The sequence below is a fragment of the Panthera tigris genome, chromosome B2, assembly GCF_018350195.1.
Source record: "Panthera tigris isolate Pti1 chromosome B2, P.tigris_Pti1_mat1.1, whole genome shotgun sequence".
Taxonomy (NCBI): Eukaryota; Metazoa; Chordata; class Mammalia; order Carnivora; family Felidae; genus Panthera; species Panthera tigris.
In genome coordinates, this window is record NC_056664.1 from 4299988 (window position 1) to 4318930 (window position 18943).

At 46.8% G+C, this 18943-nt stretch overlaps 1 protein-coding gene across 11 annotated transcripts in view; it reads right to left on the reverse strand.

Annotated features, from left to right (window-relative positions):
- CARMIL1 (capping protein regulator and myosin 1 linker 1) overlaps positions 1-18943 on the reverse strand; it is a 310110-nt gene that overhangs the window by 18443 nt on the left and 272724 nt on the right. For all 11 annotated transcript variants that reach the window (XM_042985575.1, XM_042985582.1, XM_042985577.1 and 8 more), the window contains 2 exons: positions 9002-9114; positions 1889-2315 (listed from right to left, as the gene is read on the reverse strand). In XM_042985575.1, coding sequence (XP_042841509.1) covers positions 1889-2315; positions 9002-9114 — 540 coding nt within the window. The remainder of the gene's footprint in view (positions 1-1888; positions 2316-9001; positions 9115-18943) is intronic.

Here is an 18943-nt window from a genome sequence, read left to right on the forward strand (position 1 = left end):
CATCGTGTCGGTCCGGAACCGAACCCTCGATATCCCTGGGGTCCACTGTATGAAGGATTCTTATTATTGGTGGTGTTTAAAAAGACACTAGATGGCGCTACGAGGTCATTACTATAAGCCTCCAACAACTAAGACTTCTAAAACCATAGGAATTTTGTCGCTCTGAGTCAATTTATGCATCAAATCCAAAGCACATGGAAAAAACCCTCTAGCATCTCCCCATCTTTCTACCAAAAAGCAGCTGTTCATCAATGAAAAACAGTGATAAAATAAACAGCTCGTTAGTGAAAACAGCATGTTCATCGTTGTAAGGAAATTCTATGAAACAGATTGCAATTTAAACATTTCCTTGGGCGTCTGACTTGCCAAAGATGCGGTCACAGAATTCTGACTAGTGCCTGCCTTGCTGAATTAGCAGAATGCAGTCCCATGGTCCCCTCTGCAGCCCTCTCCACCTTCTGTAAGGGGCAGTGAGCGAGGTGGGAGAGATCCATCACTAGGAAACGGCGGGATAACCACAGTGCCGGTGGAGGGCTATGGTGAACAGGTGTAAGATCCCGTGCGATGCAGGATTTAATGAAAACAAAAAATCAGTCAAGTAATATAAAACGGCCTCCGCACTCTGGTACATAATACAGTTGGAAGAACTTTCTAAAACTCAGTGGTTCGTTGGGGCGAACTGTTTCATTCTGACACTTCAAGGAAAACAGATGTGCGATTTTCCTTTCTTGGGGAAACCCAGTTACATCAAAGAAAGAGCTCGGGATAATGCACAAAACCCAGAACCCGGGTTCACGTGGGCATGTGCATCTCCGTGACCACAATAAACCTGCAATCTTTCCAGTAGCTGCAGGAGAAAAGAGAGAGAAGAGGGGAAGAAAAAAACCCACAATGTATATTTTAAGTAAATGATGCTCTGAGCCAGAGTTTGGGGGGTCCTGGCCATTTTTAAACGATCAAGTTTTTCTCCAGAGCAAACGGCAACATATCTCAATGGTCAAGTACCCAATCAAAACTAACAGAATACGTTGCCTTTCTTTTCTTCTGGCTTGCAAATCTGGAGTACAGCGGGGAATTTTAGGCTTGGAAAAGGGAACGAATCATGAAAAAAACTGAAAAGCAGATCTACCTTTATATAATTAGAATCTGGTTTCAGTATTTAAAACTTTTTTTTTTTTTTTTTTTTTTTTTTTTTTTGAGAGAAAGAAACACAGTGTGAGTTGGGGAGGGGCAGAGAGAGAGGGAGACACAGATTCCAAAGCAGGCTCCGGGCTCCGGGCCGTCAGCACAGAGCCCGACGTGGGTCTCGAACCCGGGACCGGCGAGATCATGACCTAGGCTGAAGTTGAACACTTAATGACAGCCACCCAAGTGCCCTAGATGCTTTTTTTATTTTTAAGTAGTCTCTACACCTGACATGGGGCTTGAACTCACAACCCTGAGATCAGGAGTTGCACGTTCGGCCGACTGAGCCAGTCAGGCACCACCCCCGGTTTCAGTCTTTTTATCTGCTTCTGTCAGTTCTACTCTGGTCACCCTGGGGTCTCTGTCTGGACTCAACAGACTCCGTCTTCTCCCCAGATTTGAGCATTTTCCCGGAACAGGGGTCCATGCTTCTGACTTGCACAGGAAGCACCTCGGCAGGGGGAGGAAAGGCCGCAGACTCTCGGCCAAGGACTTCCCTCCAAGCACTGTGGCCTCAGGAGAGACGGCCCCTGTCCCCGAGGGGAGCACGGCCATGCCTCGGCGCCCTGTGCTCTTTTGGAAAAAGCCTTTTGTTCTGGGATCTGTATGCAACCGGACAGGCTAGTTCTGCACCCCCCTCGCCCATAAACGCCGAGTGGGGCACCACCCCGGAGACGCCCCCGCGGAAGGAACGCGCCCTCACCTTCTGCGCCCAGGCGGCTCTCCTCTCCTGTTTGGCCTTCATCTCCGCCAGCAGACCGCTGCCCATCACCTGCACCCCGTACCTCCGCCCGGCCTGTGGGCTGCCCTTGCTGTCACTCCGGTCCGCCTTCCCCACGTCTTCCCCTGGACTTTCCTCGACGGGGTCGGGTGTTTTCATCTCCTCCAGCCGCTCGGAACTGCCATTGTGCTCCGCTGGCTTCGCGTCCTTCCTGGGTGTGTCCGAGGCCGGACTCCGGATGGCCCCTTTGGGCGACGAGGGCTCGTCCGTCATCAGGACCGTCGGGGGCCGCTCCGTTTTGGACCGGGATTTGATTAAATTGAGAAAGCCGCTTTTCCGAGAATCTCGCTTTTTCTTTTCGTCTCCTCCTTCGCCAAGCTCATGGGACTCGGAGCCTCTTGCCGATCGCCTGCGGTTCAAAAGAACAAATCCTGTGGGTTCTGCTGTAATTACAGTTCTAGCAAGAATCCGTCAAGACACAAATATGGAGCTTGCGGCCTATAGGGCGACCATCATGAAGCATTTCAAAATTTTCATTTGAGTCACTGCCCTTGGTAAACAGAAGTGTGGAATGTTATCATCTTGGGTCACAGGGGAGGGGACTGAGGTTCCACCAAAGAAGAAGGTGTAGGTGGTGGGATTATTAGCAGAATGAGGTCTTCCAGCACGAGCAGGGGAGGGGCAGAGAGAGAGGGAGACACGATCTGAAGTAGGTTCCAGGCTCTGAGCTGTCAGCACAGAGCTCGACGCGGGGCTTGAACTCATGAACTGTGAGATCATGACCTGAGCCAAAGTCGGATGCTCAACCAGCTGAGTCACCCAGGTGCCCCTAGGTATTTCTGTATTTAAATGCTCTGCTCACTTGCCTATTTATTCTACTTGTAAGAACTTTCAGAAGCTGGCTCCTCAAAGACTGAGGTGGGCAACAGCCTTATTTAATTTGACTGATGCCAGAAAGGTCAAGATTCCCCCCAGAAGCACCCGAAATCCTTGCACAATCACTAGATAACACTTGAGATCCCACCCTCAGTGCTCCACCCAAAGATGCGGGTCCTTTCTTAAATGGAATACCACCAAAAGAGGTTAAGAGAGACCGTGAGCTTTGGGAGAGAGTTGTAACCAAGAGAACATTCAGCACCGGGGGACTGGATGGGAAAAGAGTGAGTGAGATGGGCCAACGGGGAGGTCTCACTGCCGCCTTTCGCTTACAGCTGGCAGACCCAATCCCCCTTAGCTCCTCTGAGTCCCCAGCGATCACAGCCAAAGGTTTAAAGAAAAGAAAAAGAAAAAAAAAAAAAAAAAAGGCAAAAGCCCCAGAGGGGAGGAAAGGCAAAACCAACAAACTTTGGAAGCCAAGAGAGTTGTGAGTGACAAGGGACGTAAGAGACTTGGGGCAGCTGACCTCTGGAGCAACGAGAGGGGTGACGAGAGGTGGAGGGTTTGCGCGGGGCTCCAAGCACCTCTGGGAACAGAAGGAAGGGGAGGCCCCGGAGAGGGAGAGACACAGAAGCCCGCTCGCCAAACCCTCAGACCCTCCCCCCACACCAGAGACCAGAAGGGCCCCTTGGCGCCCAAGTTTCCCCGCCGGGGAGGGTGAGGGACGGACAGCAGGACGGCTGAAGAACGCGTGCTGTCGTGAGAACACGAGGCTCGGGTAGAGGGTGGCGGACCGTGGCACCCAAGACCTGTATCTCTGGCACACGGATCACTTCAGGCTGATTAAGAAATAGCAGATGCTGCAGAGGCTCTGAAAACTGAGTAGAAGTTGCCCTTTCAGAAGAAGCATTTATACTTATGGGAGAAATCTCCCTTGTCAGGGTGTCTCCTCTCGGGAGCAGGCAGAGGGGGAGAGCCGCATCTCTAGAAACTTCCCAGTGGAGAAGGTATAGACTTCAGCGTATACAACAGCCTCACCCTGTTCACAGGCCTCTTCCTGGTGAGCTCCAAAACCCGTTCCCCAGCCCCCATCCCAACGTTTTTTCTTTGGTCTTTAACTGAAAATGGTATTTAACGTGGCGGCTTGGGCCATTCTGGAGAGCTACTCAGTTTTTCTGGGTCGGTCTCTCCCATGTGGATAGGAGGTATACATGTTTTTGAAATTCTTTCCTTTTTTTAGGGGTGGGGAGAGGGACACAGAGAGAGAGAATCCCAAGCTAGGCATGGAGCCTGACACAGGGCTCAATCTCGATCCCATGACCCTGGGATCATGACCTGAGCTGAAATCAAGATTCAAACGCTCAAATGACTGAACCACACAGGCGCCCCATGTTCTTGAACTTCCGTTAGGTTTTTCTTCTGTTCATCTGTCTTGTATTACAGGTCTCAGCCTAGCTAGGCCTATCTCAGCCAAGAACCGAGAAGGGTATAGAGAAAATTATTTTTCCTCCCATACAATCCCAGGAAAGCCTGCATATTGGGACAGTGATACTCTCAGCTCCTTTCTCTCATTCTGGATCCTAGAATGGGGTGGCCAGGTTCATAGCCTCCAGGCAGAAGATCAAATTTCCTAACAAGCCCAAGAGAAAAGACCTGAAGATTCTGATAATCAGGGAGACTCCCGTCCAGCAAAATGGCCCAAGACGGGTACCCTACATTGAAGTCCCCCAGTAGACAGGCTCTACTTGTTGCCAGATGAACTGGGGAGACCCTGGACCCTTGACCCAGCCTGTCCCAAAGATGTCACCGAATGCTCCTGCTCTCCTCATGAGAAAGAATTCAAGGGCAGACACAACACAGCAGATGAGTGACACAAGCAGGAAAGTTTATTGGAGCCAAAGTACACTCTCGAGGGGCGCCTGGCTGGCTGTCGGTAGAGTGTGCAACTCTTGATCTCGGGGTTGTGAGTTCGAGCCCCACATTGGGTGTAGAGATTACTTAAAAATAAAATCTTTAAAAAAACAAAACAAAGCAAGTACGCTCTCAAAACGTGAGAGTAGGTGAGCTCAAGTGAGAGAGGTGTGCACTGGGGTTTGGGACTCTATCTTTTAACTGCAGTTGATAACAAGAGAGTAGAATATTCACTAATTGCAAGGGGTAGCAGGGTTTTGTGCCTTTTCTTCCTTATTTGGTAAGCGCTTCCTGTCATGCCGGCTGCCATGTTGGGCCCCTCCTGTGTGAGGGGGCTTCTCAGGGACAGCCGCCCTCCAGGCGTCCTCTTAGACCCTAACTGCCTCCAACACACTCACCAACTTCCAAGCTCACTAGTGCCCTATCTTATTTCAAATGAAAGAGAAAAAAGTTGCTGTGCTCATCAAACAAGCATAACAGAAAAATGTGATAGCAGAGGTATAAAACTCAAGACTGGAAGATACAGCTGAGGAAATTTTTCAGACAGTGAGGAAAAGCGGGGCAGGGAATAGAAAGAATGAGAAAATGAGAGAGAAGAGGGAACACAAAAAACTAGTGGATTAATAGAAGAAATGCATAATTTGAATCATGGATGTTTTAAGAAAAAGGATACAGAGAAAAAAGGAAGAAATCATGAAAAAAAAAAAAAAGTCAAGAAAAATTCCAGAACCAAAGGACATGAATTTCCAGATTAAAATGGTTCATTGGTGCCTAGCAAATGCGTCAAAACAAAACGAAAAAACCCTACCCAGGGCCAAACATCATACATTTCTGGGAACAAAGAAAAAATCCCAAATGCTTCCACAAAAGAGTAAAAAGAAAAATAAGTCACACAGAATCAGGGCTCGTGATGACACTGGATCTGGAGGAGGCAGGCTGCCTCGAGATGGGCCACCTTGGCATGAAGATTATTTTGAGTTAAAAAGCCATTAAAACCCAACAGATTCAGGAAAAGCGCTTTGGGTCCCCCCTCAACTGCCTAGAAGAAGTTAGATAGGGGACCTGCTCCCGGAAAAGAGCGGTCACCACGGACAAGTACACTACTATGAATGAGGGGTGGCTGATGGGGAGGGAAGGCCACTGAGTGGCCCAGCAGACATTTGTTTACCAAACATTTACTCTTCCTGAGAACTGCCTTCCTTCCCTTTGAAGTCCCAGATCCCTGCTCCTTCTTGGTTCAGAATGACATACGTGCCTCCCGTTGCCTGCCTGTCTTCAGAATTTCGTGTCTGTGCGGATTCCCTGTACATACTGGACTCTCTCCTGTCAATCTTTCTCATGTCAATTTGATTCTTAGTCCATCTAGAAGGAGCCTGAAGGGGACAGGGTTTTCTTGCTCCCCGGAAAGGCAGATTCTTGGAGCAACACTAGAAGCCAGGAGGCAATGGGGCCAGGGTGTCAAGATTCTAAGGTGAAATGGATTCCAATCTAGAATTCTATACAGAGTCACAGTGTTAACCAACATGGAGGACTTTGAGGAGTCTCAGAAACTCCCCTCCCAAGCCCCCCTTCTCAGGAGGAACGCGGAGGCGGCCAGGCACCAAAATGAGGGAGCGAAAGAAAGAAGGAGGAGACACAGGGCAGGGAGGGCAGCAGGAAGACAGCAGGGGAATGGCCCCTCGTGCCACATGGAGTCGGTCAGGCAGCGGGGAAGGGCTGGAGGGGAGATTTATACCTTTCTTGGAGATGCGTGGGATAGGGCAGTGACAGCAACAGGGAAGACCAAGCAAATGCAAAGGGGATAATTATTCACCGCAGGGAAAATAAAAAGCCGTAAAGGAGAGGAAACACGACGATGGTGTAACTCAGCCATGAATATTTACATGGTCACGATGAAGTGAACACACTGATCTAACCAACAATTATGATAAACCACATAAGATGGGAGACGAAAAGAGCGTGTGTGGTGGGCAGAAGGGTCACAGTGTGTCAGAGATAAATTATCCTGTACGGTGAGAAGTTAACAGTCATACTTACTATCTAAAACTGAAAAACAGGAAACAGCAAAAAATGTTATTGAAGAATATGGAAGCAAAAATAAAAAAGAAACAGCTAAAGGCATAGGAATTGATTGCCTCTGGGGAATAAGGAGTGGGGAAAGAAACAATGGAGGTGTGTGTGTGTGTGTGTGTGTGTGTGTCTTTTGGTAAAAAGCCTTGTACAACATCTGGCATCTTAAACTATGAGCATTTATAACTCTGATTTCCAAACTTTGTTCATACAGCTTACAGATTTACCTATGCCTAGCCCTTTACGTATCAAATTGACAGACATAAAACGAAATGAAATGAAAAACATAAATAAAAACTTCTAGTAGATTCCATCACTATTTGGTGAAAACTGATGTCTAATTCTGTTTGCGTACTAGAACATACTCCCAGAGCAGAATCTTTGTAGAGAGTGGATTGTGCACCGTGTAAAATCTGCCCCAACTTTCATTCAAAGCCTGTTACAGAAGGCATCCTACAGACACAGGGAATCACACGGAAGCAGGTATAACACAAATGGTTCAGATCAAACTTGCATAAACCTCTCCACTGATGACATATCAACTTCTGAACTTTAGGAGGAGGGTCTGCGGTTTGCAGAGATACAGGCCAAGACGGTCCAAATTCATTCAACCAGCTGTGTACAGACCACAGACTGTCAGACGCTGATGTTATCACAAACAGTAAGACCTAGGTGTTGCTTCTGAAGAGAGCAGCATTCTAGGGGGAAAAAAGACTGGAAAGCACGTCATGAAAAGGGACTTTCCAGTTGGCTCTGTTTATGTTGGTCTCACTTGAATCTTTTACATTGAAAATACATCTGTCCATTCCTCACACTGTAAAAAAATTTAAAGCCGAAGAAACGCTCAAAGGGTGACGTGTGCTCTAGCAGAAAAAAAAAAAAAAAAAAAAGCGGGGGAACCTGGGTGGCTCAGTCGCTTGAGCGTCAGGTCATGATCTCACGGTTCGTGGGTTCAGGCCCCATGTCGGGCTCTGTGCTGACAGCTCAGAGCCTGGAGCCTGAATCGGATTCTGTGTCTCCCTCTCTCTCTGCCCCTCCCCCGCTCATGCTCTGTCTCTCTCTCTGTCAAAAATAAATAAACATTAAAAAAAATTCTAGAAAAAAAAAGCTTTGGGTCAGCAGGAGAGAAAGAACAATTAATCTAGGGGGTGGGAGAGGAGCCATCGTGAGACAGCTTCAAAGACTGAGTGATATTTGAGCTGGTTCTTGAAGAATGGGGGCACAGCACCCTTCCTAGCATGTCAGGCTTCAAGGCCAGTGTCCAAGAAGACAAATAATTGGGCCCTGAAGCTTAGAACGTGCAGTTAAGTTATACTGTTACAGATTTAAAAACTTCACTTCTTTCCAACTCACCACCCTGCTGAAGCAAGATAAGGCACGTCCGTCTACAGAAGGGACCAGCTTCTTCCCTACCTGTGCCCAGCTGGCCCACCCTCGGTTTATCAGGATGGTTTCAATTCATTCCTGGATCTGAGACCTCAAGGTGGAGAACACTTCACAGACACAAATGCGTGTTAAGAGCGTATCTGGGGACAGATCTGCATTTCAGTCGGGGATTAAATAACTGGCTACAAATGATGCTGAACGCCTAGAATGTCCCGGGTTAAATGACTGTTAATAAAAGTTCAGAGAAGAATTGTCTTTTAAGGAAACGCGACTCAGGAATAAGAAAATGAAGAAACATCTCGGAAGCTGCCCCTGACGCCTCTTCGCTATTTCTGTTGTCATTCTGATGCTACTGAGGCCGTGCCATTTAGCAATGCTACGGGGCCCCCCACGGACCTCAAATGATGAACAAGGAGACTTTAGAAATAAGTAATGTCAGCTGTCAAAGTTCGCCACCCTGCCATGAAGGGGTCGTGACAGTGATAAAGCCCTAAACAGATACCTTGCTATGTTCTGTGCTCTATTTTGGAACAGCACAATGGTTCGCAAACTGAAGCATGCCTCAGTGTGCCCTGGGGGCTTAATAAAGTACAGACTGCCTGGTCCCACGTCCAGAGTTTCTGATTCAGTGGGTCTAGGGCAGTGGCTTCGGAATTTGCATTTTCAGTAAGTTCCCAGTTGACAGTGAGGATTGCTGGTCTGGAGATCACATTTTGCAAACCATGCGAAGAGCAAATCCCATGTAATGTATATAAATAAAACAAACAAACCTTGGAACAGTAAGTTGAGTTGCAACTTAAGAACTTACAGGTGAATCCAACAGTATTATTAGTGACAGGACCCCGAACTCACTTGGAATCCAGCTTGGTCACCTTCTTGGTGAAAAATTCATCCACACCTTCGTCCACTCTCCCCATGAGGCCGTTCTGTTCCCCGTCTTGGGAGACTATGCTGGAAGCGCAGACCTGCAGACCAAACGGGTGAAATGGCAATTTACGGTCAACGCCACTCGGCAAACATGACCGTCGCGTTCGAGGCACCGCGACAGGGACCCCGGGAAGGACAGGACTGGCTGAGCAGGGCCCTCACGTGCTACGGGAATGCAAATCGCGTGTACAACTGTCGCAAGGGCAGGAGGCAACAAAAGTGAGGAATGCACCAGGACCGCAGAGCCTGGTGCGGGGTTGACGCTGGTGGGCGCGTCAGAGGCGGTGGCCGGGAACAGCCCAGCTTCCTACAGGCGGAGAGAGCATTGCAGGTGATCTGAGGGAAAAGGGAATGCACGGAAAAAAGGCGACAGGTGCTAGGGTCTGACTGGAGATGACCCCAGGGGCCGGGGGCCAGCGGAGTGTGGGTGGGTTCGGCTGCTAAGCACAAACCCTGGCAGACGCGAACAGTGGCCACTCGGGTCCCCTCCCCTGCTTCCTTGCTTTCTTGCGGGAAGAAGCCTGACTCTGAGGAGTGAGTACTTATTTGTAGAAGCCGAACCCCATAACTGTATCGCCTGTGACTGGTAGGCATGGTGTAGGATATGATGCTGGTGAGACAGAAGGGAAATCTGCCAGGGGCTCGGGAGCATGGTTTGCTGCAGACAGAGTGTATTTTTTCTGCCTGGTTATACGTGGGAGGACCTGACGTGTGAGCTGCAGCGGCCACCTGGGGCTCGAGGGGGTACAAGCCTGAGGACAAAAGCCAACATGTGGAGGACGACCGAGCAGATGGCAGAAAACATCCAGGTGCTGGAGCTTTGCTGCTGAATAAGCCAGTCCTTGATCCTGAGACTTCTGGGTTTCTTGTTGAGAAAATCAGGATTTCTCATTGTTGAAGCCACTTTAGTCGCATATCGTTATCTCTAGCTGAACGAATGCTTTCCAACTAATGATACAAGGACCAATGGTGAGCAGCCTTGAATCTCGCACGAAAGAGTGTGGAATTCACTCCGTAGGCGATAGGGACCCCACAGAAGCGTGGCACGGCCCAACCTGTATTTTGCTTAGATAATTCTAGAGCAGCATGAAGTTGGAGAAGCCAGGGACTGTAAGTAGGGAAATCTGATTTTTTTTTTTAACATTTATTCATTTTTTGAGAGACAGAGACTGAGTGAGAACGCACAGGGGGAGACAGGGAGACACAGAACCCGAAGGAGACTCCAAGCTCTGAACTGTCAGCACAGAGCCCGACGCGGGGCTCGAACCCATGAACCGTGAGATCACGACCTGAGCCGAAGTCGGACGCTTAACCGACCGAGCCCCCCGGACACCTCTGTAAGTAGGGGAATCTGTTCAGGAACACAAAAGAGAGATTCCTGTAATAGTCTAGTCTAGTCTGGAGGAGGTGAGGAGCAAATTAAGGCCTGGAGAAACGAGAGTACCAAGAAAGGAGCTGCCTCAGATGATGTCGAAGTTTCTAGGCTGGGTGAATGGGAGCATGATTCTAGGGAACATAGGTCAAAAGGCCAGATTTGGGGAAGACGATGATGCGTGCAATTTCTGACAAGCATTTGAGGTGCTGTGGGAAACCCAGGGTCAGGGGTCCAGGAGACACTTCAAAGCTTGGGTCTCAGGAGAGGAAATCACTTACCAAGTTAGCAACTGTCTTTGAATGGAAATCTCGCAGTGAGCTCAGCAATATGTCTGATTTGCGTCTGCAATGGTGTATTAGGTTAATATTTTATACCTAGCGGTTGTAGGCCCTTGAGAAAGAGGGCTTGTCTTGCCCATTCCTTTGGGCACAAGGGCAAATTCTCCTGTGGCTGGGCTATCTGGTCTGGAGGTCTTGCCACAGAGTGGTGGGGAAGTGGCTTTCTGTAATCCTGGTGTGCAAATGTGAAGTTGCCTCTAGGGGAACTTGGCTGAGGTCTGCAAAGACCTCTGTGTGCGCTGTTTAAAGAAACAACCGATCATTTGCTTTAGGCAGTTATATCCATTTCACTCGCTGGGAAATCCCCATTATGAATGTGAGCCGTGTGTTTGAGCTCATGTTTGCCAACCGCTGAACATGAGCAGATGATAGATACGGGATAAAGGACGCGGTGAATAAAAACAATTCTATTTCTCCTCGGGATGGTGCTTTGTATTGGTGCAAGGCTTTCCCGTGTCTTCTAACGGAGCAAACGATCAGCCGAGTTGTAGAATTCAGCTATGGCCAGAGAGCTCACCAGTAACTTCTACCACAAAAGGGAAAGCAGCACCGAACTGGCTCAGGGTTAGCACTTTTCCTCTTGTAAAACAGTGGAGAGCGGGCTCTCCACAGTAAAAATGGTTCCCTGTGTTTGTACAATGCTTCACGGTTTACACGTGTCTTGCACCGTACGACTTCATTTTCATTTGTACCTTCTGCACTGAAAAGGAAAGACAGTTTTACCGTAGTATTTGGTTAGTCACAGCAAACAGGGGGCTCAGAGGGCGAGGGGGACCCACGCAGGTCACCTGAATGATGGATGGGAAGGGCAGGAGCCCAGGACGTACGGTCCTAACCCGGGCCTTCGGTCCAGGGCGCCCACGCTTCCCCTCCGAGGCTTCCTCTCAAATTCCCTTTCCCATTCTGAGAAAAAAAAAATTACTTTCTACTAGCATCAATTTCTCCTCTAAGCCCTTTCCTTGCTTCCTGCTTTGACATGGAATTCACGGCTGGCACAGCAAGTTCTCTGGGGTCAGGGAGGAAGGACATCGATGGGTTTCAGTCATGGAGGTCCACGGGCCCAACAAGCAGCTCTGCTCTCCTGCAGGACGAGCGCTTTCAGGGCCGGGTGGACCACAGAGGTGATCCCCCAGGCCGACCGGGTCACGTTAGACACGAAGACACTGCGAGCAGAGAGGTTATGGGAAGTCCGGGATCACCGGGAGACCTTCCAGGGGATGTGGTTTAAAATGCATCGGTTAAGATAGGAAGTGGCGATGTCGGCAGGTTGTACGAAGAGCGGCACAAAAACCGAACGCAAAAACGAAATACGGTTTGTCAAAACGGTTCGAGGTCAAACACACACGCCGTTTCAGCTCAATTTCGAGCAAAAGGAAAGGAAAGGGACATACAGACATCAGAAGTTCTCCGAATCCCATTTGACTTTGGTCTTTCTATCAAGGAGAATATATTTCAGACTAAAAAGTGTGGCACGGGGACGCCTGGGTGGCTCAGTCGGTTAAGCGTCCAACTCTTGACTTTGGCTCAGGTCACGGTCTTCATGGTCTGTGAGTTCGAGCCCCGCATTGGGCTCCGTGCTGACAGTGCTGAGCCTGCTTGGATTCTCTTTCTCCTCTCTCTCTCTGCCCCTCCCTGCCTCTGTTTCTCAAAATAAATAAACTGAAAAAAATTTCTTTTTCATTTAAAAAATTAAATAAAAAAAATAAGTAAAAAGCGTCGTGCAGTTACTGGGAAAGGGGAGCAGAAGCCCCCTCCCCAGCCAGTCGGAACAGATTGCATCTGTACTCACAGAAAGGCTTCTGCAAACAGAACAGGGCATTGGAATGGCTGCTTAGAGGATAAGCCGGTGATTATGAGCACTAATGACAATTCAGACCACCCTCCGCCAGGATTATGAAGATGAACGTGACAGGGAGACACCGTGGGTGGTGCACCTGGCTTCTGACAGGAGCTGTCAGACCTCTAGTAATGTCTCTACAGGCCGCACGGAGAGAGATGGGCAGAAAGGAAGGACAATTAGTGTATTATTAGTAACTCTGAACACACACACACACAGACCGCTAATTAGCGAGCTGAACAGTCCTGGAATCTTACATGCATACATTAGGCAGTAAGAAACAGGCAGCAGTGAGAGCTAAGCGGTCAGATCAGGAAATAAGGGACCCAAAAGACGTAAAATGAAGCAACTATAATAAGAATCTAAGGCAAAAATTAATGAACTTAAGAGGACTAATAAAACTAAAAGATAATTCTCCAAAAAAAGACTAATAAAAGAGCGAGCCTCACAAAATTAGGAGAGAAGCATGAAAATATATCAGAAATGAAAAAAAAACATGGGGCACAGAAACACGATACAGGAGAGATTAAAAAGTTATAAGAATTCTATACACAACTAAATGAACGATTAGACTAAGTGGCCAAAATCCTAGAAAAATATGAATGGCCAAAATGGTCTCAAAGAGAATTAGGTAATCTGATTAGATCTATAATGAAAGGCATCAAATCCTTACGAAAGGAATTCTGCACAGAAGTATCACCTGCGCACACACAACGCATCGGGCCCAGATGGCTCCCCAGGAGAGGAACAGAAAATCTCTGCTGTGTACAAACTGTCCCAGAGAATAGGAAAGGAGAACTTCTGAACTAATTTTATGAAGATGGTATAATTCTGAAACCCAAAGCAGGTGGACGGTCTAGACGAGAATAAGAAAACTATAGATCTCTCTTCTTTACGCACATAGATTAAAAAATCCCAATAAAATATGGTAAACAAAGCCCAGCAGTATATTAAAACAAAGCAAGAATATACACCTGAAACGAATATAACACTGTATGTTAATTATACTAGGATTAAACAAAAAAGCAAGAGTATCATGATTATTAAGAATGATATACAACATTAGAAAGGTGGGTCAGTGCAATTCACCACGACTGCAAAACAAAAGAGAAAAATAAATGATCAATTTCCAGAACTACTGAAGAAAAAGCCAGTCAAATTAAACTACTATTCATTGAAAACAAATGTAGCAAACTAGGAAGGAAACTTTCTCAACTGATTAAATAACCACAGAAATGGCTACATGCGCCTACCCAGTTTGTATGCTCTCCTCTACTCAGTATCAAAACCCGTCCGAGTGAAACACATTCTCTTCCCAGATGTTCTTGCACCTGAGGCTCGAAATACGGCTCATTACATGCCTGAGAGTAAAACCAATACCAGTCACTGAGGTGGTTACAGCTATTAAAAAACTCACTCTCCCACGTTTACTCAACACAGTACTGAAAGTCCTGGCCACAGCAATTGGACAACAAAAAGAAATAAAAGGCATCCAAATTGGTAAGGAAGAAATACAGCTTTCACTAGACATGATACTATACATAGAAAAATTGCTAAAGATTCCACCAAACAATTATTAGAACTGATAAATGAATTCAGTAAGGTTGCAGGATACCAAATCAATATACAGAAATCTACTGCATTTCCATACGCTAATAATAATGCAGCAGAAAGAGAAATTAAAAAAAAAAAAACAATCCCAGGGCGCCTGGGTGGCTCAGTCGGCTAAGCGGCCAACTTCGGCTCAGGTCATGATCTCGTAGTTTGTGAGTTCAAGCCCCAGGTCGGGCTCTGTGCTGACAGCTCAGAGCCCAGAGCCTGCTTTGGATTCTGTGTCTCCCTCTCTCTCTCTCCCCCTCCCCTGCCCATGCTCTGTCTCTCTCAAAAATAATTAAACATTAAAAAAATTGAAATAAGAATCCCATGTACCAATGCATCAAAAAGAGTAAAACATCTAGTGATAAACTTAACCACGATGGTGAAACATCCTTACTCAAAAGACTATAGAACACAGAGGAAAAAACTTAAAATGAGAACACAAATGGAAAGAAGGTCCATGCTCATGGATTGGAAAAACAAATATTGTAGGATGTCCATACTATTCAAAGCAATCTACAGATTTAATGCATTCCCTATGAAAATACCAACAGCATTTTTCTAAAAACTAGAACAAATACTAAAATTTGTATGGATTGCAAAAGACCCCAAATAGCCACAGCACTCCTGAAAAAGAACAAAACTGGAGGTATCACCACCCCAGATTTCAAGACATATGACAAAAGTATAATAATCAAAACAGTATGGTCCTGGCACAAAAACAGACACACAGATCAACGGAACAGAACAGAGAGCCCAGAAATAAACCCACAATTATACGGTCAATTAATCCTCAACAAAGGAGGCAAGAATATGCAGTGAGAAAAAGACAGTCTCTTCAACAAATTGTGTTGGGACAACAGGACAGCAACATGCAAAAGAATGAAACGGGACCAGTTTCTCACATCATATACAAAAGTAAACTCGAAATGGATTAAGGACCTAAATGTGAGGCTTGAAATCATAAAAATTCTAGGAGAGAACAGACAATAATTTTATGACCATCGGCCAGAGCAACAATTTCCTAGATATGTCTTCTGAGGTAAAGGAAACAAAAGCAAAAATAAAACTCTTGGGACTACATCAAAATAAAAAACTTCTGTAGGCAAAGGAAACAATCAACAAAATTTAGAAACAACCTACTGAATGGGAGAAAATATTTGCAAATGACATATCCCGTATAGGGTTAGTGACAAAGATATATAAAGAACATCTACAACTCAACACACAAACACACACACACACACACACACACACACACACCCCAAATAATCCAGAACACACGAACAGACACTTCTCCAGAGAAGACATCCAGGTGGCCAACAGACACATGACTACATGCTCAACATCACTCATCATCAGGGGAATGCAAAACAAAACCACAATGGGGTATCGCCTCACACCTGTCAAATCAAACTCAAAAAACAACGAGTGTTGGTGAGGATGTGAATAAAAAGGAACCCTCATGTGCTGCTGGTGGGAATGCAAACTGGTGCAGTCGCCGTGGAGAACAGTATGGAGGTTCCTCAAAAAACTAAAAAAAGAATTACCACATAATCCAGTAATTTCACTACTGGGTAGTCACCCAAAGAAGACGGAAACCCTAATTCAGAAAGCTATCGCACCCTTGTGTTTACTGCAGCCTTATTCACAACAGCCAAATGACGGAAGCAGCCCAAGTGTCCACCTATAAATGAGTGTATAAAGAAGATATGGCATACATAAGGTATGGAACATTGCTCAGTCATTGAAAAGAATGTAATCTTGCCAAATCTTGCCAGAGACATGGATGGAGCTCGAGTGTATTATGCTGGTGAAATAAGTCAGAGAAAGACAAATACCATATGACTTCACCCGTATGTGGAATATAACAGACAGGAAAAAAAAGAGACAAACCAAAAAACCAATTCTTAACTACGGAGAATACACCGATGGTTCCCAGAGGGAGGCAGGGGGGAGGAATGGGGGAAATAAATGAAGGGAATTAAGAGCACACTTACCACCCACCCCAATTAGCACTGATTAATGCACAGAATTGCCGAATCGCTATACTGTATACCTGAAACTAATGGAACGCTGTATGTTAACTATACTAGAATTATTATTTTTTGTGTGACTACAATCTGCGGATGAATAAATAGAAGTATAGTAGTTAGAAGGACGGAGGCGATATAGCCAGATCCTGCTAAAGTACTCTCTTTTGTTTCGGGTGCCGCCCTGCAGCTTATTCAGAAAAGAGTAACAAAGAACCGTAAAAACAGATTGCAGGAAGTGTCAGAGGAGGACCATCAAAAGAGCTGAGGAAATTTAGATCAGTGAAGGAAAGAGCTAGTAATCACACAGACATCTGGAAGTGTGCTGAGTAAAGGAGACTTAAATGACATGAGCCACACGAGACGACAGGAACGAGATGGCTAGGTTACTATCAGTAAGAGAGATTTTAGCAACACGTACAAACTAATGCTAACACCTGGAACGTTCAGCAAACGGCTGCTCCTGAGAGAGGTCACTACAGACAGAACGGTCGACTACGGACGGCTGTGCGTAGAGATTAAGTACTTGATGAGGGACCGGACAAGACGACATTGAAATTCCTTCCAGCCTTGTGGTACCGTCATTCGAAGCACGTGGGAGATGACGGCTTACTGGGATTTGGTCGCTTTTAATTAGAGTTGGCTAGCTTCGTCCCTGGGCTGAGCAGTGTGGGGCCGCGCCAGAAACGGGGCCGGCTAACGCTGAGGTGTCAGGTAGAGCAAAGCCACTGCATGATGTACGGTAATAACTCAGAGGATGACCACAGGCAGGTCGGTTACTTGCCCTGGGCGTCCCACTCCCTTGAACCAGGAGTAGATCGTCCGTAGAGTTCCTTCCAGTGGAGACGCGGCTAGTTAGCGGCCCGCGCAGCTAGAACCTGGCTTCTGAATCTCATTCTGCTGTGCAGATTTTTTTTAACACGCTTATTTTTGAGAGAGTGAGCGAGAGAGCAGGGGAGGGGCAGAGGGGGAGGGAGAGAGAGGATCCAAAGCAGGCTCTGTGCTGAGAGCAGCGAGCCCGACGCGGGGCTCAAACCCACCCGCCGCGAGATCATGACTTGAGCCAAAGTCAGACGCTTAACCCCTGAGCCACCCAGGCGCCCCTCAACGGTTTTTCCTTTAGGGGATGCTTTTCCCCTGTGGGGGTGCCAGGCGAGGGCAGCAGAGGCGGTAGCTAACGGGCAGTGGATGGGTACGAAGCCCGGGCGAGCACGCTGGCACCGGCCCGTTGGGCGTCATGGTCAGATTCTCAGGCTCCCGAGGGGCAGCGACCCGGCCAAGCTCTGGCTAACGGTATCACTGTCAGACCGGCCTATCGAACCTCCTGGTGTGAACCTGAGTGCCTCCTGTCATCCTCCAGCTGAGCGGACAGGACTCCAAGGACCAAAGACGAGGTAGAACCGTAAACGAAAGCAGCCTGGGTCCCCGAACGACCTCTGTGGGGTCCCCCGGCCAGACATGCGCACGTTGGACTATGATGTAAGCAAGAAGCACATTCTAAAATACCAGGGACTTGTCCTAATATCCACCCCCACTACCCTTCCCTCTCCCACCTGTCGTGCCCTTCCACAGGTACGCGGGCACACCCTGGTGCTTGGAAAATGGCATCGCCACTCTTCGTTTACCCACGTGAAGCTCCCAGTCCCGAGGCAGACTTTCTAAAAGTCATTTCGACTAGGGGCGTAATTTTTGAACGTGAATTTTTATAAAATAGTTCGCTTGCTCCTTAATGAAATCATTAAAAAATTCACCAAAGTAGAGTAGCTAAGGGTGATATGCATCCATTTCTAGGGACATTCTTCTCTTCTCCTCCACTATAGTGTCAGGGAAGGGGAATAGGAGACAAAGGGGAAAGCAAATATTAATATAGTAAAGAGAGTTAATATTAATAAAACGGGAATACTAGCTCCGAGGAACAATATTTACATTTAATAAAGGACTGTATACTTTTATTCCATTTTTTCTCATGACAGCTCAATAATGTGGGCAGGATTTTATTATTTTTTAATGTGTATTTATTTGAGTGTGAGCAGGGAAGGGGAGAGAGGAGGAGAGAGAGAGAGAAAAAGAGAGAGAGAATATGAATCCCAAGCAGACTCCACACTGCCAGCCCAGACCCCGATGTGGGGCTCGAACCCATGAGCCATGAGATTATGACCTGAGCCGAAATCAAGAGTTGGGCACTGAACTGACCGAGCCCCCCAGGCGCCCCAGTGCTGGTATTTTAGAAGCAAGCTTAGAAAGATCCCATGTCCAGACACACATTGCCAGGGAAAGAGAGAACCTGCCAGAGCTCCAGCTCACGTCTGTCTCTCACAACTACACTCTGAGATTCAAGTCTACAGACGAAGCAGCCACAGTGTAATGTTGAAGTGTTCTTACATACACATTAATGAAATGAAAAAAAAGAAGAAACTGGTATATTTTATCTCGTCATTAAAATCAGTTGGGGTTTTTTTTGGTTTGTTTTTAGAGAGGTTCAGTAAAGACTTAAAAGGTACAGGTAAAATGTCTAGATCAATTCTTCCTAAGATGTCTGGTAGTTTAGAAGCACTGTAGTTTGACCGAAGATTGAACTTTTACTTATTTTTTTAAAAATAGTTGTCTACTCTTCATATCTATGTAGATATTTATTTGTATATTTTTGGCACAGGAACCAAAGTTATGACACAGTAATCCAAGTTTGGC